The sequence below is a fragment of the Hypomesus nipponensis genome, chromosome 10 (genome assembly GCF_054491055.1).
Source record: "Hypomesus nipponensis isolate SF chromosome 10, ASM5449105v1, whole genome shotgun sequence".
Lineage (NCBI taxonomy): Eukaryota > Metazoa > Chordata > Actinopteri > Osmeriformes > Osmeridae > Hypomesus > Hypomesus nipponensis.
The window spans coordinates 3,110,854-3,136,519 of NC_140370.1; the positions used below are offsets into that span (position 1 = coordinate 3,110,854).

At 50.0% G+C, this 25,666-nt stretch overlaps 1 protein-coding gene across 3 annotated transcripts in view; it reads right to left on the reverse strand.

Moving 5' to 3' along the window:
- The window catches only part of znf521 (zinc finger protein 521), a 97,397-nt gene that overhangs the window by 12,662 nt on the left and 59,069 nt on the right, over positions 1–25,666 (reverse strand). For all 3 annotated transcript variants that reach the window (XM_084707930.1, XM_084707931.1, XM_084707929.1), the window contains exons 6-7: positions 7,047–7,178; positions 812–927 (exon numbers count right to left, since the gene is read on the reverse strand). In XM_084707930.1, coding sequence (XP_084564056.1) covers positions 812–927; positions 7,047–7,178 — 248 coding nt within the window. The remainder of the gene's footprint in view (positions 1–811; positions 928–7,046; positions 7,179–25,666) is intronic.

A 25,666-nucleotide genomic window follows, 5' to 3' on the forward strand; every position in this document is an offset into this window, starting at 1 on the left:
GTTCATCACTCGGAGGGAATTTCCACATGCCTGAAACTACCACGTTCATCAGAACAAACAATAGTACACAATTATAAACACGCTGGGACCACACAGTTGTCCTTCCCTCAGAATGGAGAAACAGTAAAGCTTGGTCTCAAATGAATCTTCCAAATGGACATTGACTCCAAGCATACTTCCAACGTTGTCTTAAGGACAACAAAGTCAAGGTATTAGAATAGAATTCACAAAGCCTCAATACAATACAAACATTGTGGGCAGAACTGGAAAAGCCTGTGTAAGCAAGGAGGTTTACAAACCTCATTCATTTACACCAGTTCTGTCGGGAGGAATAGGCGAAAATGTCAGCAACTTCTTGAGAGAAGCTTGTGGATAGCACAAGCAAATGTTTTGTGCTACCAAAAACATTTGACTCAAGTTAAACAATTTAAAGGCAATGCTACTAAATGCTAACTATGTGTATGCAAACTTCTGACCCACTGCGAATGTGCTGAAATAAATAAAAGCTAAAATAAATAATTATTTCGAAAATGATTCTGATATTTCACTTTCTTAAAGTAAAGCAGTGATACTAACTGACCTAAGACAAGGAATGTTTACGAGGACTAAATGTCTGCCCTTGTGAAAAACTGAGTTTAAATGTATTAGTCTGACATGTATGTGAACTTGCCACTTCAACTGTATGTGTACACATTTGTATGTGTTCAATGACGACTGTGTGTGTGTGTGGATTGAGGTGCACGTGAGGACGTGTTTGTGTTGGATGGTGGCTGGGCCCCTCAAATGTTGACGCCTCGCTTGAAGCTCTCACCTGTAGTTCTGTCTGGAAGAAGAACTTCTGAGGACACTGGGAGCAGTCGTAGATCTTATCTTCCTGGCCGTGCGCTGAGAAGATGTGCTGCTGGAGCTTACTGGCCTGGACGAACACTGCAGAGAGAGACAAGCCGACACAGGGAGAGAGAAGAAAAGAGAAAGGCAGAAGGAAAAAGAGGAGACAGTCATGGTTAATAATGTATTTTGAAGAAAAAAAAGGTTCTCCAGAGATTTCTGAGGTACAATATCAAACATTCAATCTATATCGAGGCCATCAAACATCTACAGTAGGGTCCGCATCGAGGTACAGTAGAACAACTGCTGTGATTTGTGAATTTAAGCTTTACATAGCATAGTCCATGCATAGTCTGCAGGGAAAATGCCGACATTTCAGTCATCTTAATGCTTCTACCGACACCGTAAAACTGGGATGAGTTAACGCAGAGAAGAATGACAGCTTTGATTTCAGCCATGGAAGCGGTTGTTTGAACAGAGTGGTCATAGGAGCCTCGCTGGAGCCAATGACTGTATAATGTTGTGGGAATAATGATGTTCTTTATTTAGAACTACTGTGGGGACAACAAGCCAGAAAATAAACAACCCCCCTCCAAAATTGGCATGGCTTCAAGTGCAAAACATGGCCTCCATTAGTCTACATCGCTAATTATATTGACAATATAAATATTCATGTGCTTGCACTATTTATTTATGCAGACTCAGACTACAGTCTCTATGATAGAAACACACAACTCGTTGTTGCTTAAAACATATAAACCATACGTTTGTGCTTTAATTAAGCCATAGTCCACACTGGTGTAGTAGGGAGAAGTGTGTGTGGAAGAAGGGTTTGTGTGTGTGTGTGAGAGAGAGAGACAGAGAGAGAGAGAGAGAGAGAGAGAGAGAGAGAGAGAGAGAGAGAGGAAGAGAGAGACTGCAAGGCTATGTGTGTTTGTGCTGTGTGTGTCTCTCCTCTGCTGTCTCAGAGGACCACTTCAAACATGCCGTTTGTTATCCCAGACCCCTGTGCTTTAAGGACGGCTGTCTGGTCTCTCGAGGTCTGGATGCTCTGGAAAAAGTTAGTATGTGGGGGCTTCATTAGAATTTCTTACGGCTTAAAATAACTTTTCTTCTAATGCAATGCACCGGTGGGGTGCGGGTAGGGAATTGAGAGACCACAGCCCTTAAAGGTGAGTTGTCTGCTGGGGAGAGAGAGCACTTTGGGGTCGTGTCAGCCTGGTGCCCCCTGAGGGAAGCTCGGCAACATCAACATGTCCCAATTTGAGTGCACCTGGGAGAGGCTATATTAATTATTGAGCTGTATATGCCCGAAGCTGGCTTAGTGACGGCAGACAGATGCCTGCCACACTTCTGACCTCGGCAATGAAAAGTTTGGAACCTACCGCACCGTCCCCTCCACACTGACACCTCCTGACTACCAATGGGCCGTTTGACAGCTGTTTGCGGAATGGCTGCCCCCGTGTTAACCAGAAAATCAACCGCCTCTCGCTAATGAACAAACAACAAGGCAATGGCCCACTTCTGAAATGAGCGATCGTCGCGCCACAGGGACAGATGGAGAGGAGACGGAGACTGCTAGAGAAAGACGCCTTTCGCAAAAACAACACGCTCCTACCAAGGTTAGAACATACAGAGGCTGCTCGGGGTTACAACTGCTTTGTGCTTTCTCAAACATTGGCAGCTTACTTTCGGTTGACAACATGCTTTATTCGAGTTCAAGGGAGGGAAAAAATAAAATAAAAAAATAAATAGTCTAGCAGACAATAGCCACTTATTATAGCTATGTTTCGTCTGCATAAATAAACAGGTCAAACCAACTACAGGAGGTTTTCGTTATGTCTTTGGCTTGGAAGCGTAAGAAAAAGTCAATACAGCAAAAATAAAAATGGATTGGAGACTGGGGGGCCTTTAAATCTGGAATAAACCACACACACCTCCGAGGAGTCAGCCCAGCCTTTGTTCCACACAAATCACTGTGTTTATACGTTCTGTGACCCCAACACCAACAAGACATTGTTGTGACAGCTCACTGCAGCTACGACATCAACTCATAACTCCACATTTAATTCAGCCGCCTGCATACTAAGTGGACGATGAAGGCTAAAAGCCTTGCGGGCAAAGTGCCAGGACAATACGTTTTCCCCAACAACATAAACTACATGCCTCTGGAATGTTACACACATCAATATTTCGTTAGACTGAGGTCATTCAAGCTCTTAGAGGACAAGAAAAGGGGTAGTGATCATGTTAAACAGAGAGGATTTCATTTCTTGGAGTTTCAATCTTTTCCATTTTTGGCTTCCTTAGCTCATTGATCAAATTGTACCTGGAGATTTGATAAACTACATTTAGAAATGCTATGGGCTATGGTTCTAGTATACTGAGTAGCATAGCCAGAGATAGCAGCTTAAGTAAAGCATGCCTTAGCGATACCCACTGGAAGGTTGTGTAACATCCAGTCTATCCCAGAGGGTTAAAATGAGGACATAGTGAAAGTGAGAGAAGAAACAATCTGAAAACACATTGACAGAGTCAGGGACTGGCCCCTGTGGCTCTCCCTGCCGAGAGAGGGGAGAGAGAGAGAGATAGATAGAGAGAGAGGGAGAGAGAGAGGGAGAGAGAGAGAGAGAGAGAGAGAGAGAGAGAGAGGGAGAGAGAGAGAGAGAGAGAGAGAGAGAGAGAGAGGGAGAGAGACAGAGACAGAGACAGAGAGAGAGGAAGAGAGAGAGACAGAGAGAGAGGGAGAGAGAGAGACAGAGACAGAGAGAGAGAGAGAGAGAGAGAGAGAGAGAGAGAGAGAGAGAGAGAGAGAGAGAGAGAGGGAGAGATATTGAAAGAAAGAGAGAAAGAGAGAGGAGCACAACTTTATTGGGGGGTTTTCTGTCTCTGAGAGTGGAGCAAGCCAGAGCAGAGTGTTGAGCCTACTGGGGCTGGGTAGGAGGGGGGCTGGGGTGGGTCTGAAGGGCCAAGGTCTCCTCGCTGTGGGGGATATGAAGCCCTCTGATTAGATCTCAGGGGCCGCCCATGGCAGGCGTCTCCTTTACTATGGGCCCCCAGCTCATCTTTATTTTGGCAGGGTGGTGCTCTCTGCAAGCAGCGCTGCACCAATACTAAGCTGTTTGTGAGGGAAAAGAAGTTTATCCTTGTTTTTCCCTCTCTCCGTCTCTCTTTTTCAGGTATTTATTCATCGGTTTTCGCCGCTGTCTTTTGGAAGTCGTGGCAGATGCCTGGAAAGCAACGAGACTGAAGTTTTTGTTTGTGCTGTTTGTTTTTTTACAGTGATTACCAAGGACTCGGAATTGGTGTTGTGGTTTACTTCTGTTTAAGTCAATCCAGAACTAAAATCGCTCTGGAATATTCTAGGATTCAAATGAGAAACGTTGTAATTATTGGGTTTGTCATACTGGTACTTTTGTCAAATAGTGTCCTGGAGTTTTGAGACTTTCAGTTGCATGCTGTGACATAAACACAATCCCACACACAAAAACACACATATGCACACACACGCACACAGATCCATGCTTTTGTGGGGGGAGACTTGCCTCCTGTTTTGTTTAGTCTTAACCACATATTCCCAATCACAATTTCCACACCAGCCCTCACGGCTTCTCCTAGGGGTGCAGGCAGACACTTCTAGCTGCAGGCTCCCCCACTTCTGAAACCTGTCAAATGTTCCCAGGGAGAGGCAGCCTCCCTCTCATCATCCTGGGGGCTTATGGTCCTCCACTTCTCCATTCCCATTTACCCTCCCCGTGCTCTCTCTCTCTCTCTTTACCCCCCCCTCCCCTCTCTCTCTCTCTTTCTCTCTCTCTCTTCTCCTTCTCCATCCTTTCATCTCACATGCACAACTTGCCTATTCGCAGCTTCATTCAGCTTCCGCCAAGTTTTTTCCTCCTCTCATTTCCCCTTTCCTCTTTTCCCCTGCTTTCATCCCCTGCATCCGTTCTGTGGTTTGTTCTCTTACCTCCATTTGAAAGTTAAGGTGGGGTAGCAGAGTCGCAAACACACAATCGTAAAAACGGAAACAACTCGATTCAGATGATGGACTAGCCAGGTGCAGTCGAAATATCGCCAGGCTCGTGTGTAGAGCTGAAAGACTTGAATATTCAAGTGAACTCGCATAGCCTCGCCAACACCACCCACTTTGATCAAAGTTGCACTTTCAAGTTGTAACTCATTATGCCTGATGTGGGGATTCCTGCTCATTTGGCCACCAGTGCTCAAGCTGCCCCAATAAAACACAACATGGTTCATCAAAACTGCACTCCGGCACCCAGAAATGAGATGTTGTCGTGTCATTATCATTCTGCCGAGATTCAAACGGCACGTCATCACCATGCCCGGCCGTTGCTGACCAAATGAATAATTCCGAAAAAATGTGCACATGTACAATACACGTTCCTGGATGTTCCAGGAGCATATTGAGGCTTCTGTCGCGGCCATGCGTCAGTCAAAAGCTAGTGCAATGTTTTGGAGGACAGTGAGGCCTTAGAGACAGCCCTCCTCCCATCTCCACCTTGCAGGCATGTGCAGCCTCATGGTGTCTGTCCCCTTCTCCCCCAGAAGAGGGAGGCCTTCAGCCTCTCATCGGGGGCCTCACTGCCTTCCTCCACCTCCCGTCCTCCCCCCCCTTCAGCCCCCGCCTCCACCAGCCCCCGCCTAGCGTGTGTCTGCTCTGCGACCGCCGTCCTGAGGGGGTTGTCTCTCTCTCCCTCTTTCCCTGCATCGTTCTCCCTCTCTCTCTCTCTCTCTCTCTCTCTCTCTCTCTCTCTCTCTCTCTCTCTCTCTATCTCTCTCTCCCTCTCTCCCTCTCTCCCTCTCTCCCTCCCTCACTCCCTCTCTCTCTCTTCCTCTCTTTCTAGCGCAGTGATCGATATGGACACGCGGGGAGAAGGGCGGGAGGGAGGCTGGCAGGGGGAAGGGTGGGAGACCTGTCTGTCAAAGCTGGCGGTGGAAAAATGAAGGCTCAGATGAAGGAGGCATGCTCTGTTTATTAAAACACCCAAGCCCCAGTGGCAGGAAGGGGGAGGGAGCAGAGGGAGGGAGGGAGGGAGGGAGGGAGAAGGAGGGGAGGAGGTGGGGAGGGGGAAATATCAATAAGCTTCTGGTAAAAGAGAGATAAGGCCAAAACAGCAATGAGAGGAGAGACAGGGAGAGAGGGAGGGAGGGGAGAGGAGGTGGGGAGGAGGAGGAAAGGGAAGAGACAAATGAGCGGCGAGGTGGAGGAGGAAGAGAGAGAAAGACAGAGAGTGAGATATGAAGAGAAAAGTGGACGAGCGAAAGGGGGGAGGATCTAAGCGAATCGCCGCGCGCCGCGCGGAGGAAAAAAAGTTTGAAAAGCAAGAAAAAGGTGTCGGATCAAAGAAAATGAAGACAGACGGAACGGAAAAAAAGAAAAGAGCTAAATGAGCTGCTGACCAAAAAGAGCGAGAGAAAAGAGGGAAAGAGCTGAGGAGGGGAGAAACGAGCAAAGAGCTGAAGTTAACGACTTTGCAGATTTCATTATAGAGATAGTTAACCCTGTTGACACTGAAGGAGGGCGTTATCCTCTCAGGAGGAGTCCGGTCCTTCCACCTCCATGCTCGGAGACAGATGAGATCATTACAGCTATCAGCGCCACCGCCATCCACAATTAGCACATCTCTTTCCCTCCCTCCCCCTCCCTCCCACCTTTTCTCTCTATCTCTTCTAAACTCTCCCCTGTCCCCCTCCGCTTCTACGTGTTCTTCATTCTTTGTCTCGGTCTTGCATTCCCTCTCTCACTTTATCTCTTTCCTCCTCCCCTCATCTCTCTCTCTCTCTCTCTCTCTGTCTCTCTCTCTCTCTCTCTTTCTCTCTCTCTCTCTCTCTCATTGTGACACTTTTTCAGGGGTGATAGAGAGGCCGTGACTTGATGAAAAGCCAAGCACAGCCCCACTGCTCTCTACCTTGGCCGACCCGCTCACCTGACCTTTCCCGACTCATTTAGAAACCGCTTGCCATTTTCAGACCCCCCCAAAAGAAGAGGCGTTGCGATGTACGGCTCGCATTGTTGTTTGCAAAGAATGCGAAGGCCTCAGCGGACGTCCATGTGGCCACAGGCTCACTCACAGACAGCACACACACAGTCAGACACACACAGTCACACACACACAGTCAGACACACACAGTCACACACACACAGTCAGACACACACAGTCACACACACACAGTCAGACACGCGCAGACACACTCACCTGTGAAGCAGACAGGACACTTGAAAGTGCCGCCCATCCCCTCGAAGCTGTGCTCGATCAGGTGGCATTGGAGTTTGGCGGGCGAGTCGAACGACTGACTGCAGAGCTTGCACTCATGGTTGAGTCCCTCCTCTGTGGAGCAACACACAACAAAGACACAACAAAGACACAACAAAGACACAACAACACACTGATGAGAGAGGAGTCGTCTGATCCCCGCACCGCCCCCCAAAAAGTCTCCATCGTTTCTTTACGCCTTCTCATTAAATTCAGTTTCAATTTGAGTCAAGGACTCCTGCCTGTGACTTTTATAGCATGTACAAGAAATAATATAATGTGTGATCTAGTCCCATCAGGCATAAATTGGACGACCAGTGGGGGTCCTAATTGCACAGGCGGGGTCGTGCACTCGGAACATGGCAAGGAACATGGTTCTTTTTGATTGGCTGATGCTCAAATTAATTTCTTCCGGCTCTGTCAGAGAAAAGGAATGAATGCAGATTTAAAGAGCCAAGACGAGGGAAAATAAGAATCAAAGACAAGAAAGTATGTTGCTGTATAATATTAGAACAGATATTTTCTGTCAAACTGTAAACAATACAAACAATCCAAGCCATCCAATAAACAACCACTAGGTTGGCACATCAAAGCATTCACTGCTCAAACTCTGTTCCACCTGCTCCTTCGCCCCTTCATTATCGCCAATGGTAACTCAAAATATCTCTCAAAGATCACTCAAAGTGCAAGTCTTGACTACGCACAATGCGAGTAGTTGTAGATCATGACTCATTTAAAAATGAAAAACACCCGTGATTTTGCGTTTTCAATGTAAGAAGAGGTGAAACATTGCCCGAGGCGATCGCAGAACAAGCGAGCAGCCTGAACGAGCATCGGAATTTGCAGCACATCTCTTCGGGCATCAGAGGTCCTCAGTCGAGGCTGCAGGAAGCCGGGTAGATGGAACTCGGCAGCCCGACCGGACACTCATTCGCTGCACGGCGATCCGCTGACTCAGTTTTCCGCGGAGCTGCCCATCTCCGTCGATAAAGAGTGTCGGCGTGTCTGCCATGGGGGAGGGTCCGACGCTCGATCAAATGCTCTGAGTCCCGGGAAGCCAGGCACCAGGCCAGCCAGAGGGGGTGGGCTGCTCTCAAGGGACTCATCTAGGGGCCTGTCCCACAGTCTCCACAGCCCACTGCCCACAACATGGGCCCACAGTGCCAGACGCGCAAACACACCATCCACCTAACCAGCTGTGGCCATCCCCCCCTCTGGAGGATCCACAGTGGGGGTGGGGGAGGCCGAATGGGCCTTGGGCAGATCTGGCAACCCATCATGCTTCAACAACAATACACCAATAGACTCAGATGTACATGGCCCTGTTTAAAATCCCAGCTCTCTTTCCCTGCCTTTGGCTTTCCAATTTGTACTTTAATGGTAAATTGTTCAACTAGCGCACCGAGCGCTCATCAAACAGTGGACGCAGCCTCACCAGCCCTACAGCATTTGGCTTTATGACAAATGGGCACTTTCTGAAATCCAATCATGTCAAGCATGCAACTCAATGCTGATTGTTTTAATACAAGGTTACAAAACCTGCTTACGTTTCCAAATGAAGTCCAGCACCCCTTTGGAAAAGAAAGTGAGGTATGGGGGTATCATGTATTTGTTTTGGAGTCAGTTGAAGTGACAACTGCAGCCCGATGACCTCTGCAGCTCCGGTAAGATGCGAACACAGACGGGAAGGGGAGGGGAAACAGCTCCCGCTGTTGACTGCGTTTGTTGACCATATGGCCACATGCTTCTTTACCACCCATCTCTTATGGCAGAAACATCTGGCATCGTACAAAACCATATGAGGACATACTGCGAACTCAGATGAAGAGCAAATAAAAAGCTTAAGCAGTAATGCGTGGGTGAGTTCCCATCATATTGATTCACGTGTTCGTCCGGTGTAACCCAAGTAGTGTGCCCGGTATGGAGAGAGATGGGAAGTGTAGGCCGTAGACATGAGAGTACACGGCGATAATGTATGCCCCGTTTGGAGAGATGAGTTCTGCTCGTGGGTGTGCAGGGGGGGGGGGGGGGGTACGAGCCGTTCAAAGGAAGAGGGAGAAACAGACACAGAGAGCGTGCCTGGGTGTGAACACATGCGCACGCGTCGGCGGTGTGGACGGAGGGGGCCAGTGTTTGGATTGTTGTCCTCTTTAATCGCCATTCAGCCACCTGATCTGTGTGAGGGGGATGGGGAGAGGAGGGGGGAAGGGGGGGGGCTTGCTGAGGTCAGGCCTGCTGCAGGGTTCGCGGATCCATTCCTGGACCCATATGTGCAGCCCCCGTTTGACCCTGGAGCACGCTCCGATCCCCTCGGAGACGGGCTCCGCTTCATTATGCAGATAACTCTGCACCTGCCTGTCTGACCTTGGGTGTGGCCGTGCATGTGCATGTACGCGCGCGTGCGTGTCAGTGTGTGTGTGTGCGAGAAAGAGATGCGGTTTGTGGGGAAAAAAGAGGGAGATAGAGGTGGGGAGATGGACAGATCACTGGGTACCGCCACCGCGTCTGAGAATAGGAGATACTGTACAGGAATGTGTGTGTGTGTGTGTGTGAGCCTGCATGACTATGTGACTGCAAAGGTCTCTTCTGCAATGACCGCTCCTGTAATGTAACTTGTACAGAGGGCTGGTTTGTGTTCAGCTAGAGAGCAGAGCTCAGATCACACGGGCAGCCTATTCCTAGTATGAGTCAGGGGAGGAATCCAGTCAGGTCGCCCCAATCGCTCCCTCATTGGGGTGAGGTCACTTCCTGTCGCTCCCCTAGCCTCCCCCCTGGGCTGCCCAATCAGCACGGGCCATGCAGGAGCCCCCACCCCTCTATGCTCCGAGCAGACTCTGGATATAGTTACAGGGCCACTGGGGACGGTAAGCTCTCTCTCTCCCTCTCTCTCTCTCTCTCTCTCTCTCTCTCTCTCTCTCTCTCTCTCTCTCTCTCTCTCTCTCTCTCTCTGTCTGTCTCTCTCTCTCTGTCTCTCTCTTTCCCTCCCACTCTTTCTTTTTCCACCCTCTGGAGTGTTCTGTGCTGCCACCACCCTGTCCCCTTGCACTCCTGAGAAAATCCTTTAGATGAGAGCTGCTCCTGTTCCTGCTCCCTCTAAGCGTCCCTGACACCAGCAAAGTAAGCCCATCTGCATATCCACTGGGTCTGGCGGTCCTCTGCCTCATGGTTTATGTATCATACAGCTCCTTAAAACACAGACGGTTAATATCTCTCCCATGTGAAGGAGAGAGAGAGAGAGTGAATGAGAGAGAGACAGAGAGGAAAAAGTATTCTGAAAAGGACGGCCTTTATTTTCACCGCACTGTTTACTGTCTGTAAAGGCTGAAGCTCATCTGCTGTTGTAGGTGATTTGGGACACTAGAGTTTGGCTGCCTGGTTCGCATAGTTTGGTTGACTGTTTATGTCAATATGTACTGTGAACTGTAAACTGTATATGTCATGCACTGTATACTGTCTGTGTACAAAGTTTAAGTACAAAGTCTGAAATAGTGGAACTGGGAGAAAACTGCTCATTTAATGGGCTGAGCATTCTCAAATATTTGACAGAAATTAAGTATGGACACAGGGCATAGCTTAATTAAAATCTCCCCCTCAGCCAGTCCCCCCCCCTGCATCCTTCCATTGCACCACCGTACCCCCCCCCCCCCCCCCCCATTTAAACAATTCTGCAAAGAAGTGACTGTGGTCAGGTGGGAATTCAGGATCACTTTTAGCATTTGGCGCAGGAACAGAAAAATCTGATACTTAGATTTACGCCTCTCTCTGGGGCACGGTGAACATTTCTGTAAAGCTGGCTCTTAAAGGGACTCACCCTGGCCTGCTTCTCCAGAGCAGCAACTCAAACAAATCAAATTACAGAGAGAGAAACAAAAGACATCAACAGCCACATTGGAGACCAAAGGGCATTTTTACCTCAAGTGAGCTTCATGAATAAACTAGTAGTATAGTAAATAAACAATATATACATCAAACTTGCTTCAGAACAGCCCAGACAAAACAAAAGTGGAGGAGACTCAACATGTCCACTAAAGTCTGAGGTCATTTCAAGGTTGAGTTCATTTTCAAACCACTGTCAACAGAGGAACCGAAGAAAAAATATTCGCTCATAAAAAATCCAGGTTAAAGCAGTTTCTGGGGGACTTGGCCACTGGCAGCACTCTCCTACATTCTACCATCTGTCGAACACCGCCTGAGATTGCACTTGTGACAATAAACCAGAGATAAAAACCAAGGGTTTTCTGCGACATCCTGTTCTCTACGTACACAGAGTGATATGGGATTGAAGATGCCGACAGAGTCGACAGCTTCGGGCCTGTAAACAGTAGGTGGGTTCTCTTCTCTCTCCTCTCTACGGGGACTATCCATTAACAGATAATGGGGGGAAAATCAGAGTGATTAAGGCCCAGGGAATTATGGGTGAATACAAATTGACTCCACCTCCATGTGTGCATTCTCTGGAGATGGAAACACTGTTTGTGAGGAACCAACCTCATTTCAGAGATACTGCAAGGCCCATTAGGAAGTGTTTGAGGAGGCTGGGTGGGAGAGGGGGATGAGGTAGGTGGGAGCGCATAGGGACAGACTCCCCCTGGACCTCAGCTGATTGGACAGTTTGAGCCTGGGAGGGAACATTAGTAATATCTATTTCCTGTCTTCTCAGTTGGAGAATGTATAATGAAAGAAATAATAATGAAAAAAGAAACGAAAAACCCAGGTGAAGCGGTTTTGTTTAATGTTATAGACAGTGTGTAGATAGCACACTGCACAAAGTGACCTAAATGTGACTGGTATTACACTATCTTTGATATAAGACAATAAAACAAAGTATAGGGGTTGTACGTGCAGGTAGTCCATGTTCAACTAGCAACAATAGGAGAGCTAGAGTAGAGTAAGCTAAGTCCCATGTGCCATCCAAGAGAGAGAGAGAGCCGTGGATGAGGGTGTTGAGTGTGTCAGGTGGATGAGGGTGTTGAGTGTGTCAGGTGGATGAGGGTGTTGAGTGTGTCAGGTGGATGAGGGTGTTGAGTGTGTCAGGTGGATGAGGGTGTTGAGTGTGTCAGGTGGATGAGGGTGTTGAGTGTGTCAGGTGGATGAGGGTGTTGAGTGTGTCAGGTGGATGAGGGTGTTGAGTGTGTCAGGTGGATGAGGGTGTTGAGTGTGTCAGGTGGATGAGGGTGTTGAGTGTGTCAGGTGGATGAGGGTGTTGAGTGTGTCAGGTGGATGAGGGTGTTGAGTGTGTCAGGTGGATGAGGGTGTTGAGTGTGTCAGGTGGATGAGGGTGTTGAGTGTGTCAGGTGGATGAGGGTGTTGAGTGTGTCAGGTGGATGAGGGTGTTGAGTGTGTCAGGTGGATGAGGGTGTTGAGTGTGTCAGGTCACTGGTGGAGCTCAGGAGGTTCTCGGACTGGAACTCTGGGAGAGTGGAGTCTGTGATGAATAGTGGTGAAGGTGACCAGCCTGTGATGAGTGGTGGTGAAGGTGACCAGCCTGTGATGAGTGGTGGTGAAGGTGACCAGCCTGTGATGAGTAGTGATGAAGGTGACCAGCCTGTGATGAGTGGTGGTGAAGGTGACCAGCCTGTGATGAGTGGTGGTGAAGGTGACCAGCCTGTGATGAGTGGTGGTGAAGGTGACCAGCCTGTGATGAGTGGTGGTGAAGGTGACCAGCCTGTGATGAGTGGTGGTGAAGGTGACCAGCCTGTGATGAGTAGTGATGAAGGTGACCAGCCTGTGATGAGTGGTGGTGAAGGTGACCAGCCTGTGATGAGTGGTGGTGAAGGTGACCAGCCTGTGATGAGTGGTGGTGAAGGTGACCAGCCTGTGATGAGTGGTGGTGAAGGTGACCAGCCTGTGATGAGTGGTGGTGAAGGTGACCAGCCTGTGATGAGTAGTGGTGAAGGTGACCAGCCTGTGATGAGTGGTGGTGAAGGTGACCAGCCTGTGATGAGTGGTGGTGAAGGTGACCAGCCTGTGATGAGTGGTGGTGAAGGTGACCAGCCTGTGATGAGTGGTGGTGAAGGTGACCAGCCTGTGATGAATAGTGGTAAAGGTGACCAGCCTGTGATGAGAGGTGGTGAAGGTGACCAGCCTGTGATGAGTAGTGGTGAAGGTGACCAGCCTGTGATGAATAGTGGTTAAGGTGACCAGCCTGTGATGAGTAGTGATGAAGGTGACCAGCCTGTGATGAGTGGTGGTGAAGGTGACCAGCCTGTGATGAGTGGTGGTGAAGGTGACCAGCCTGTGATGAGTGGTGGTGAAGGTGACCAGCCTGTGATGAGTGGTGGTGAAGGTGACCAGCCTGTGATGAGTGGTGGTGAAGGTGACCAGCCTGTGATGAGTGGTGGTGAAGGTGACCAGCCTGTGATGAGTGGTGGTGAAGGTGACCAGCCTGTGATGAGTGGTGGTGAAGGTGACCAGCCTGTGATGAGTAGTGGTGAAGGTGACCAGCCTGTGATGAGTGGTGGTGAAGGTGACCAGCCTGTGATGAGTGGTGGTGAAGGTGACCAGCCTGTGATGAGTGGTGGTGAAGGTGACCAGCCTGTGATGAGTGGTGGTGAAGGTGACCAGCCTGTGATGAATAGTGGTAAAGGTGACCAGCCTGTGATGAGAGGTGGTGAAGGTGACCAGCCTGTGATGAGTAGTGGTGAAGGTGACCAGCCTGTGATGAATAGTGGTTAAGGTGACCAGCCTGTGATGAGTAGTGATGAAGGTGACCAGCCTGTGATGAGTGGTGGTGAAGGTGACCAGCCTGTGATGAGTGGTGGTGAAGGTGACCAGCCTGTGATGAGTAGTGGTGAAGGTGACCAGCCTGTGATGAATAGTGGTGAAGGTGACCAGCCTGTGATGAGTAGTGATGAAGGTGACCAGCCTGTGATGAGTGGTGGTGAAGGTGACCAGCCTGTGATGAGTGGTGATGAAGGTGACCAGCCTGTGATGAGTGGTGGTGAAGGTGACCAGCCTGTGATGAGTAGTGATGAAGGTGACCAGCCTGTGATGAGTAGTGGTGAAGGTGACCAGCCTGTGATGCCTGGTGGTGAAGGTGACCAGCCTGTGATGAGTAGTGGTGAAGGTGACCAGCCTGTGATGAGTAGTGGTGAAGGTGACCAGCCTGTGATGAGTAGTGGTGAAGGTGACCAGCCTGTGATGAGTGGTGGTGAAGGTGACCAGCCTGTGATGAGTGGTGATGAAGGTGACCAGCCTGTGATGAGTAGTGGTGAAGGTGACTGTCCATGTCTACTCTTCAGGCCTTCTCAGTCAGACCACAATCTGGTTTACACCCCAGCCAGCTGACAGAACATTTGTTGATGTGATATCATTTCTTATAAGTGACATTATGTATGTAAGTGACTAAAGCAATCAAACACCTGCTTATACCAACAGTTTTCCACCAAAAAGGGAGAGTGACATGTCAAGAAGGAAGTGTGCTTTTCAGCTTATTTGCGTTTAGCTGCAGTTAAGTAAGGAGCTCTGTGCGCTTTCACAGTCAACCTACAGATTTGGAGCCAGTGTACATGTACCGCACTGTACCGAATGACTCAGTGGCTACAGGCCTATGCTGCAGTTTGTTATTTTTTCCCCTCGTGATGTTTGGACCACATTCTACAGTACAGTACAGTACTGTAAAAATACTTGGCCATATAAATAGTGGGTCGGTCGACAAGGCTGCAGTTCGCGGTACAGAGAGAGAGAGACAGAAAAAAGTCCAGCACAACAAAAGAAAGACTTGTTAACGAATGATGTGTGGGCGCCGCAGCTAGAGGCAGGTACGGAGGTCCATTGGGGACAAACAGTGCCGGCTGCTGAGATGGATTGCACTGGAGCAGCAGACCCCCTGCAGCCACACAAACACCATTCGACGGTGGGCTGCTCTAATTTACTCCATCCATGCCCATTCTAAACTACTCGGATTGTTACTTGTTGGGAGAAAATACAGGTCAAGTGACTGTAGCCTGGCTCTTCATAGCGAGCCAAGGCCGTTGTAGAAAATTCACGGGCAAAGACGGACACGACGCTAACGGGAGAGACGCAACAACGCCCCTGAAAGAAGCTAATAGGCCAAAGAACAGAAGAAAGGGACTCGGGGAGGAATCCATCAAGTCTCAATTTCGCCTCTGAAATGAATGACTGGCCTGAATGGAGAAAGTTAATTATGCACACATGCCCGGCCTGTCATCCTTTTCTTCGTCGTTTTTTTTGCGAGGGCCAAGGCTAGCGGCTCTGCTGGGTCTGCCGTCCGCACAAAGGAGAGGTGGAAGAGAGGGATGGAGAGAGAGGCCCCTGGGCAGGGCTCGCAGCATGGAACACTGTACAATTAGCCAGCCCCTACGTTCTGCCGGCTTATAATTATCAGTGCTCCTCTTAATTGACTCCCTTAGCCTGCTGCAGAGGGACGCCCCCCCCCCCCTCCTCCCCATCCCGGCCCCCCGACCCCCCTTCCTCCCCTCTGCTCCTCGCAGGCTGCTGAGCGTCATGCCGGGCTCTCCAAAGTCATTTAGAAAAGCGCTCATATTTTCGACACACACCCCAAAAAGGGGGGAACATTGGGTGAGAGAGAATTCATCATCAGGTGTCTAGAGGTTTTCCTTAATAGAAAAGTCGAGTCCCACTGAGCGCGCTCCGTGTAGCGGCCAGCCACGCATGCTCGGGACCAGCAAGCCGCCGTTCGCAGCGGGCCGCAAGACATTAGCATAATTTTATATAACACAGGCGCCCGCGCTGGAAATTTAATACATCTCAGCAAATACGAGACAGGCGTTTTGCATAATGTTTTTTCTTTTCTTTTTCTTTTTTTTTCTTTTTCACTCCGTCTCGGTGAGGCACACTCTCCTCTCCCCTTTACCTCTCGCTCTCTCGATCCCATCTCTCTCAGTCCTCTCTCCGTGTCTCCCTTCTGTCCTGTGTCCCCCCCACCCCCCCACCTCTCTCACTCTCTTGCTTCTTTTTCCCCACACACTCTCCCTCTCTCTCTCTCTCTGCCTCTCTCTCTCGCCCCATGGTGCTGCTCTCACTAGGAGAGGGGAAGTTCATTACCTCAGCTAAATCAGAATTAGTCCCTTCATTTTGACGGGGCGAACTTCATTAGAAGGCCCCTTCCTTAATCCAGCAGGGAGAACTGATGAATCTACATGGGGCCCATAATTTGCTTCACACAGCAGATTCAGCCACTTCCTCCTCACTGCTTTTCCCCTTTCCAACGCACCCCAATGCTCTCTGTTTTGTTTTACGTACTTATGGTTACATTTTTATGAGATCAAGAGCTTGAACCTGAGAGACGGAAAACACCTGCATATCATTAACTAATGGCAGCGGGGAGAGGGTGTTAAGAGTGAGTTATGCCGTTTGGAATGTCCAGTCTCTCTTGGGCCTCTGGTGGAGCTTTTGGCTCACACACTGAGACAGAGAGAGAGACATACACAGAGAGAGAGAGAGAGAGAGAGAGAGAAATACAGGAGAGAGAGAGAGAGACATCGAACGTCTTTTAAAGCAAAGCACTTCCTGTCGCCATTTCTGGAGGAGACGAACAATGTTTTGCGTGGCCTTCAAGAAGGAGACGGTCGACATCGGCGGTGGAGGAGACGAGGATGGGGACAGACTGGTCTGCCTGGCCTCTGCTGAACCTGGTGTCAGGCAGATGTGCTGCCTGGGCACAACCCACCCCTCCGACAGCCCACAGACTAGGGTGGGCCCCCTCCCCCAACACACACACACACACACGCACACACTCCTCGCCTCCCTGCTCCCCCATACTGCGCCCCCTCCCTCATCACCTCCACGCAGGGGTCCCCTGACTGGTAATCTCGTCCCTCGAATGTGAAATCTCCGACAGCGGTGCCCCGCGCTCTTACCCCCTCCCTCTGTGGCTGATGGGTAAATTGGAATGGCGCACCCTGCTGGCGCAGAGAGCTCTGAACAGACAGGGACACACTCACGCTGGGACAGACCGTCGCCTACTCTGTCTAATATAGTGGACATGCACACTCTTTCAGAGCCGCAGTTACCATGCAACAAAGTGCACACGCACGCACGCACGCACACACACGTTCCTATCGACACACCTCAGATACACACCAGCCCATAAACATAAACGCAAACCCACACAGACGAGCCGTCTTAGGGAGGCGCTCCGCACGTGATTTATATCCTCACTCATCTACATAAAGATTGAATATATGACAAATAAACACCAGGAACTGAGTCAATATATGTTCAAATTCAAATGTGCATCATCTGGGATGTTTGTGTGCCTGTGCAGGCAGTGCACCTGACTTGCGTTGCCATAGTTTCCATTATGTGAACTCATCAAAATCAAATGAGAGGACAGGGAAAGGACACACAGGGAAAATATATGAGTACCCCCAGCCAATGAAAAGGACGGCCCTCTACAGCTTCATAACCCCTGGTACAGTTCACTGTGGTTTCTAAAAGAAGGGCTCAATATGTTCATAAACATTATTAGAGCAGAGGCGATCCGCTGTTTCGTTCTCGTTTTTTCTGTTGTCGCAGTAACACAACGCAGTAGGATTTGGTCTGGTTGTCCAAAACCTCCTCGGTTGATTCTGTGAAGCATGCGTGTATGGTTGAATCCACCCCCGAATCACAGGAACATCCTGAAATAGTCGACGGGACCCAGAGGGGCTAAAGATCACTGGCGAGGAGGCCGCAGAGGCCTTCCTGTCAAAGGCAGCGCTTTTTTCAGGGGGCCAGGGGTGAGAGGAAGCTGGGGGGTGAGGGGTGGGATGGGGGTGGGATGGGGGGAGGATAGGGGGGAGAGCCAGGGACATGACATACATTTCATTACTCTTAAACCAACTGTGGGTTCAACTGTGGAACCCTGGATTTCCGTCGGAGTCTCTGAGGATCAAAAGGGAGAGAGGAGGTATCGAGGAGCAATGGCTCGCACGAAGAACAGACAATGGCGAGATGGCAAAAGGGGCGCGGGCAGACTAATTGCTTGGGGGTTTTCCTAAGAATATTACTTTTGTTCAAAGCTTTGTGGGGATGTTTTGAGCTTAACATGTCTCAATCCTGAAGTTGTCAATCAAGAGCCTTGCGATACGCTCGCTGATACCCTTTAGCATTCATGGCCTGCACTAATTACCCTTTTCAAAGCACACATTCTTGCCCGATCCTTCTGAAGGAGAGATCTCCCCCGGCTTTCTGAGAAGCCTCCAAAGCAAAGAGAAGTGTCCTTCCTCTTCCCTCCTCTTCAGCCACGCTTCCTCATCCTCCCTCCTCATCCTCTCTCCTTGGCCACGCTCCTTAGCCTCTCGCTCTCTCCGCTCACGTCTCTCCAAAGACTCTGTTTAATTCCTCCCAGCAAACACAACCTCGGCTGCGTCTGAGAGGGGCAAGGGAGGAGGAGAAAAACGCCTCTTACACCAGACATGGCCCAGAGTGGTCTTTTCAGCGAGAGCCCTCGTTGGCCTAGGAGAGGGACTACTTGTTCATTAAGACTGTCAGAGGATGCTGGAGGAAACAAGAGGCCGGATCCCCGGAGAGGTCTGCGGGGAGCGCGCTCAGCCTGGGGCAGAGGGGAGAGGAGGCCGGAGGAGGATACACGTGATGTACAGTTCTGGCCAACTTTGAAGCGGGTTGGATTGGGTCTCGAGGCTGACCTGTCTGACTTGTCTAGGGAGTCAGGTGGCTGAGCGGGTAGAGCATCGGGCTGGTAATCTGAAGGTTGCCAGTTTGATTCCCGGCTGGTGCGCTTGAGGTTGTGTCCTCGGGCAAGGCACTTCACCCTACTTGCCTCGGGGAGAATGTCCCTGTACTTACTGTAAGTCGCTCTGGATAAGAGCGTCTGCTAAATGACTAAATGTCTTCCAGTCCACTGGCCGCTGGATATCAGTGTTTCAGTGCTGTTGGAGAGGCTGAGAAGGGCATGCTAACCCACGTTTGATGATGATGTCATCTGTGCTAGTGTTATATAGCTTTCTATTCTGCTCAGAATCACTGTGTACTTTCAAGTCCATGGAGTATTATTAGAATCACAGAATCGTTTGGATCATACACTTGGATTGAATCCTTGTTGATCGCAACGTAAACATTTTGAGGATTTACAGTAGATTGACCCTGTTTCTCTTTCGCGAGTGACAGATAGCGCTTGCTTTTCGGCTTCCCATTTCCCAAGCAGTTGTCAAATCCTTTTTATAAGATCACAAAAACGTTCAAACAGACTTTGATTCACGCCTTCAAAACCACATGCCATCGCTTGATTCCCCCATTGAATAAGAGGATTAAGTCGACGAGGAAACTTTTCATTTCATTCTCCTTAACCGATTTCTACATGTGACATCCAAGTGTATGAGATTCTGGGATGACGGAATTGTCCAGGGGAGGAACCCCCAGCTCACTCTACCCGTCACCACTTCCACAAGTGGGACAAAGATGATTAAAACACACACTGGATGTGAGTGACAGACTCCCCACAGCTACCTCTCCATGACAGGTCTCCCAGTCCCACACAAAAGAAAGTCGTCTAATTTTAACTCGCCGACCCCTTCTGTCAAAAAACAACAAAATACCTCCCCCCCCCCCCACACACACCCACACACACCCACACACACACAGCGCCCACCCCTTTAAGAAAACAAAACAAGCACACTGAGATGTTCAAACCACAACAAAAGCGATAACCAAACAGAGAGACGACTTAAAGAAAAAACAACAACAAAAGGGAGGGAGGAGACCAAAGAGCTGAGAAGGCGCCATGTCCCCCTGGCGCTAACAAGCAGCAGGAGCTTGTGAGACTGTGACAACACTTTCAAACTGTTCTGTTACTTTCACAGATATACGGGATGGCGAGGCTCTCTGACGCAACGCTTCCGCAGCAGTCTCCGTCCCAGAACGCCGTCGACTTTGCGAGCTCTGGTTACCCGAGGAAAAAAAACACCCTCTTAACTGACTACGTTTGACATTTGTCATGACAGAAATAGAGTGAGAGGGAGAGAGGGAGAGAGAGGAACAGAGGGAAAGGATAGAGGGGGATGACATGGAAGGGGAGATGGTAGGCGGAAAAAGAGGCGGAGTGAAAGAGGGGTAGGAGGTGATTGTTTTGTGAAATACGTAGCACAAACTATAATTCGGTATTCCTTGAGTTTGTTGTCCAATGTTTTATTTTTTGAAGAAGAGGAACAGGAGTAGGGGGGGGGTGCGTGGGTTTCCTGTTATTGTCGTGTTTTGGAGCCAAAGCAGGGTCGTGTACTAAATGATTCACAGAAAATGGAATCTTTTACATTGGCGTCAGCAATTCAGCCAGGCGCCCTTGTGGGGGAATTCTTTTTGTGTGTTTTTATTGAAGTCTGTGCCGAGCGCGCCCAAAAGCTCTGACAGGGGGCCCCCGCGGGCGCTTGTCTTCACCTCCGAATCATAAGATGGAGAGACGAAGCTCCCTCTGTGCTCTCAATTATACCCCTCAACACCCCCCTCGCACACTCGCAGGCCTCTGCCCTCCCCACCCCAAAAAATAAAACAGAGGCAGAGAAGAAAAGCCTTCAGTAATGCAGTCCCAGCGGAGGGCTCCTCGATCGCTCAGCGCTGCAGGAACAGCTGACAGGCTCGATCCGGCGGCCCCGGTCTCCCGGCGGCCTGTCAGAGCTCGCTCTGCAGCGTGACGGTTAGTACTCGCTCTCCCGGGACGCGCCTCATGCGCCCTGCACCCCCCACCCTCTCACCGCCACCCCCCCACCACCCCCTCACATGACAGGCCCCTCCTCCCGTGACCCGCGGAGACTCGGCGATTCAGCCCCAATTACCGGGAGGCTGCCAGGAAGAACTCTGGGTGACGTGCCCCTTCCTGTACCCCTGCACCCCTTCTCCTCCCCTGAGACCCAGAGCCCCTACAGTCAGGCTGGCCTTGCAGGGGCAGAGAGGGGCAGAGGGGAGGCGAGGGGTGTTGGGAGAGGGTCAGGGTAATTTAATCACGGGGCACAGCTGCACAAACAGGGGGGTATCAAGGAATGTCTGTGTGCTGATGGAATCAACTTTGCATGAATGGCCTCACTTTCCCTGCCACACAGGCGCTTTTTCACGCGTCTACAGTGTGTGATGGCTCTTGGAAACTGAGCATGGACAGTGTAGGTCAGGCTGTCGTTGGGGTGAAAGGGTGAAGGGCGGTGGTATCTAGCGATCCAGTCCATCTCTTTATTTCCTTGAACCCCACCATTGTTGGAAAGCTGTCTTGGCTAAACACCACGTCCAAGTCCTGCTGCCGGACCTGTCAAAAGCAGTCCCCCCCCTTCCCACCTCCCGCTCCGTCTCTCTGTAAAAAAAACCCCCAGCCCAAACAAAACAAACCCGCCACCACTGGCAGGGTCAGGGGTCAGCGGCTAGGGGTGCCCGGGCTCTGGCGGCTTTCTGATTGGTGGAAAAGGGCAGCGAGGGGGGGGGAAAAAAAGCAGCTTTTCAAAGTGAAATCTCCAGCTGATGGCTTTGGAGCTCCTTCACCCCCATGGTTTGTTTCTCTCTCGCTGTTGCTGCTGCTGTCAGGAGTTTTGCCCCGCGCCATTTGGAAGGATTAGAAAAAAGGGGAGGAGGGGTGGGGGGCGGGGGAGAGAGAGGGGCAGGCGGCGGCCAATCGTTGTACAGTCTGAGTGATGGGCCCAGATCCCCTCAGAGAGCGATAAAACCTTTGACCTTGGCGGGGGCCCCATCCCGGACGCCCCCTGACCTCTGGCTTGTTGCCACCCCCCTCAGAGAGACAGGTGTCGGCTGTACCCCGCCGGGCTGTCTCGAACCTTCCTCTTCGAACCCACCTGTCCTCCTGACGCCCCAGTGTCTAAACCCACCTCAGCCTGTTCTACTGAACCCTCACAAAGGAGCCGAGCCTGAACGTCAGGCGCCCTGAAACAGACAACCCGCACACACTCTACCCTACACTGCCACAAACGACAGCTCGCTGACCATGCCCGGAAAACAAATGGTGTTTTATTGAAACCCTATCCGTGATGGAACAGCTGAGAGAGAGAGAGAGAGAGAGAGAGAGAGAGAGAGAGAGAGAGAGAGAGACGGGCGGAGGGACACAGGCTGAGAGTTAAGGACTCAACATCGACTGTCGGGGTGGGGGGGGGGGGTGGGGTGGGGTGGGGGGGGCACCAAATGGAGCTAGAGAAAGACGCAGCCAGTTTACAAATGGATTAAGTTCCATTTTTAAAAGCACTCCGAAAACGATACACACTGTTCCGTGTGAGAAAAAAAAACCCCGAAGAGCCGCGTCTGCGGCTGTTATTGAAGTGACGGCGCGCCGCGCCGAGGCACAATGACACATCGCGCCGCCCCTGTCCCCCGTGCGGCGGCGGCCGCTGGCTCCAAGGTCGCGCCGCTCCACGCCAGTCTTTCTGCCGATCCATTTCCTCTCCCTAGGGCGCCTCCCTCGTGTTGTTGGCCCGGTGATTCAGTGCCTTGCATTAAGAGCCATTCACCTGCCTCCGGCGTCCCAGCGGCACGCGTCCCCCGGGGCAACCAGGTGGAGCAGAAAGAAAGTTCCACATGTGGTAAAGTCAAGCTGCTCGGAGGCTGCCGGCTGTCTGCTGTGGGGATAGAGGCTCCTAAAAGGCCCAGCTGGTACTTGGAAAAGGGCTTCTGCATTACTACACCTCAGTGCCGGATCGGCTTCCCTCTGGAAAAGTGTTGGCCAGCGCACACCTCCAGCCATTTTAGATTTCTCCCTCTACCCCGCCTCGTTCCATCCTTTCTCCCTCCCTCCCTCCATCCCCCTCTCCCTCCTTCCCTCCAACTGGTTCTGTATCCAATTGAACATTTGGTCCTCCACTGCTGGTTAATCAAATTCCTCCATCTGGCCCTCCTATCCCCGCGGAACGCGAAAGGTGCAGCCTGAGCCCTGGTCCAAGTGCATATTGGGAGGGAGGAGGGGGGAGGGGAGCAGGGACTGCCTACCTAACTTACGCAGCCCAGTCAACTAGATCGGGTCGAGAGCGGGGGGCCAGATCGGATCGTTTTGGGCAAACAGGACCGGGGAGGGACCGTGCGTCAGAAGCATGCTGTTCATCAGGAGCAGAGGGACACAAGGGGACTCATGTGACAGTAGGAGAGCTTTGTTTAGTAATACCCACATCACCATGATGGAGAACGGGGAACACAGTACGGAACTAGGATTCGAGAGGAGTGTAGGGTAAAGAGGACTACAGGAGTGTGCCCGCGATGCACAGCTGCAGCTGTGCGACGCATCCTCACGTCAGCCTCCTGAAATGCCTCAGTTTTGCAGTCGACGCCAGCAGGTTAGAATAATGAACACACGTCGCACCACAACAAGTGTGAAATGTGCGTGGACTGTTCTAGGATATGGTTTTGAATTCATTCCTGTTGGTTTCCGTCTCTGTTTGTCTGCCTGACTGCACATCACGATAGGTATGAAGGAGTGCATTACTGTTATGGCAGTAGGGGGCGCTGCCAATGCCAAAGACGACGTGGAAGAAAAAAAAAATCAAAGAGGAATAAAAAGCCAGAGTTGAAATGTGTGGGTGGAGACAGTGACAGTTGGGTGAAAACCTGCGATTTGCTCGCCCCATACACCTTCTCCTCCCAGTCTAAGCAGTGGCTGGCTGACTAAGTCTGCTCTCTGATCAGAAAGAGCTACCTTAAGATATCACACAAAGCTTCAGATGATCTTTTAAACCCCCCAGGAGCTTGTAAAGTCTTTAGAACGTATCTCCTTCACTACATATTTATCAGAGTACACCTGTCAAAAAAGGGCCCTGCTGAGCACTGTCAAGCACGGTTCAAGATACAATCCCCTCATCAAAATACGACGCTGGTTTTATGACATATCCGTTTTTCTCCTTTACGCCATCAGGAACAGAGAAGACAGGGTGAACACACAAGCTTAGCCTCCACTCACCAGCGTTAGAGCTCAGCCTGTCCATATTATCTATTGTATGATTTCTATTCATGCCCGACTATCCTTTCCCCTGCCAGGTGGCAAAACATGTGTCAATAATTAAACCGCTTTTACATAACAGGATACAGGAACACAATGCAATTTGCTCACCATATTTCATTGGGCGTTTACGGAAGCACATGAGAGAGAGTAATTAATCAAACCACTGGAATATGTGAACGGCAATTTCCACTTAATGGCACTTACAGGGATTGGGTCCCTTAAGCACCGAGTTCTGTCTACCCAACGAGCTGGATTCATTTTCCTCCTCACAGTTCAGACAGTAAAAAGCGATGTGGACGTTCAACAACAGCGGCCCGCTCGCAGCATCACACTGCAAACAGGTGGCACGCTATCATGAGCGTGTCAACAAAACCGTGCATTGTCACCAGTGTTCATTCGATGTTTACCACCTAGGCAGAACAGAGCGGTACATGAAACATGCCATTTTGAACAGAGGAGCCCATACTGTATATTGCAATGTGATCCTGTATCATATATATTTATATACAGTATAGTGTGTATGTATGCAGTAGGCTATATATACCAGTAACAGCCGGAAGAAGAGGCCATAGCTGCCTTAGCCCCTGAACCCTTACTGAATCAGAATACCTGGCTTGGATTGGTGGAGATGATGCTTATTTTGATGATCTTGGGTTGACCTCAGGCCCGAGTGTTTGCTCTGTATTCACTTAACCACACCAGGAGGACCATCGGCCTCCTGGGGACCGGGGGAGGATCATTCACTGCTTTTAGTGGCTTTTTGTAGGGAGATGGGCCTAGTCTAAATGGCACCCATGTCCCGAAAAGTGTTTTTCTCCCTGTCTCTCCATCCTCTCCCTCACTTCTCCAACTCTCTCTCTCTCTCTCTCTCTTTCTCTCTCTGTTTCTCTCTCTCTCTCGTTCTGTCTCATTCACTGTCTCTCCAAAGACTCCTCTAAGTGCAGCATCTTGTTTCAGTAATTCAGCCAGGGCACAGACAGTGGAGGGTGGAGAGTAATCGATTTCTCTCCTTCTCCGTCTTTCTACTGCTCTATGACTTGCTGTAAGAACTCTTATGGGAGTTGTGGAGTATTGGACAAGACAATGTTATGGGAAAGTGTGTCATTGCGTTTAAGGTCATTGTTACACCAAAGGTTTATTTTTCACTCTGCCTTTATTGGCTTGTAGCACAAATAAATTAGACAAACAACGCTATACTATCACTGACAGAGTAGTTATTCACTACACACAATTTAATTTGTAAGAACAACAATCAAACTGAGGAATAGGAATATACACAGTCCTTTAGCTAGGATCCATTGACATGGACACAAAAAACTAAAACCATCTCTCAAAGTACTAGCTCTTAGTAAGGTACTGTACATAGGTAAACCTCACAACTATAAAAAGAGCCTCACTAAATAATTCACATGAAATGCCTTTATCATCTGCATTTTTTTTTTACTTGACTTCATTCTTCATTTTATCAATCTCGAAATGTACAAAAATACATATAGACAGAAAGAGAGAGAGAAAGAGACACACGCGCACACAGAGAGAGATAGAGAAAGAGGACAACCAACGCTAGACAAACGGCACACTGTAGATATTTTAAACCAGAGCTTTTTCCACAGCAAAACGTCAAGCTACTCTTACGATAGAAATAAGACAAACAACAACATTCACTGAA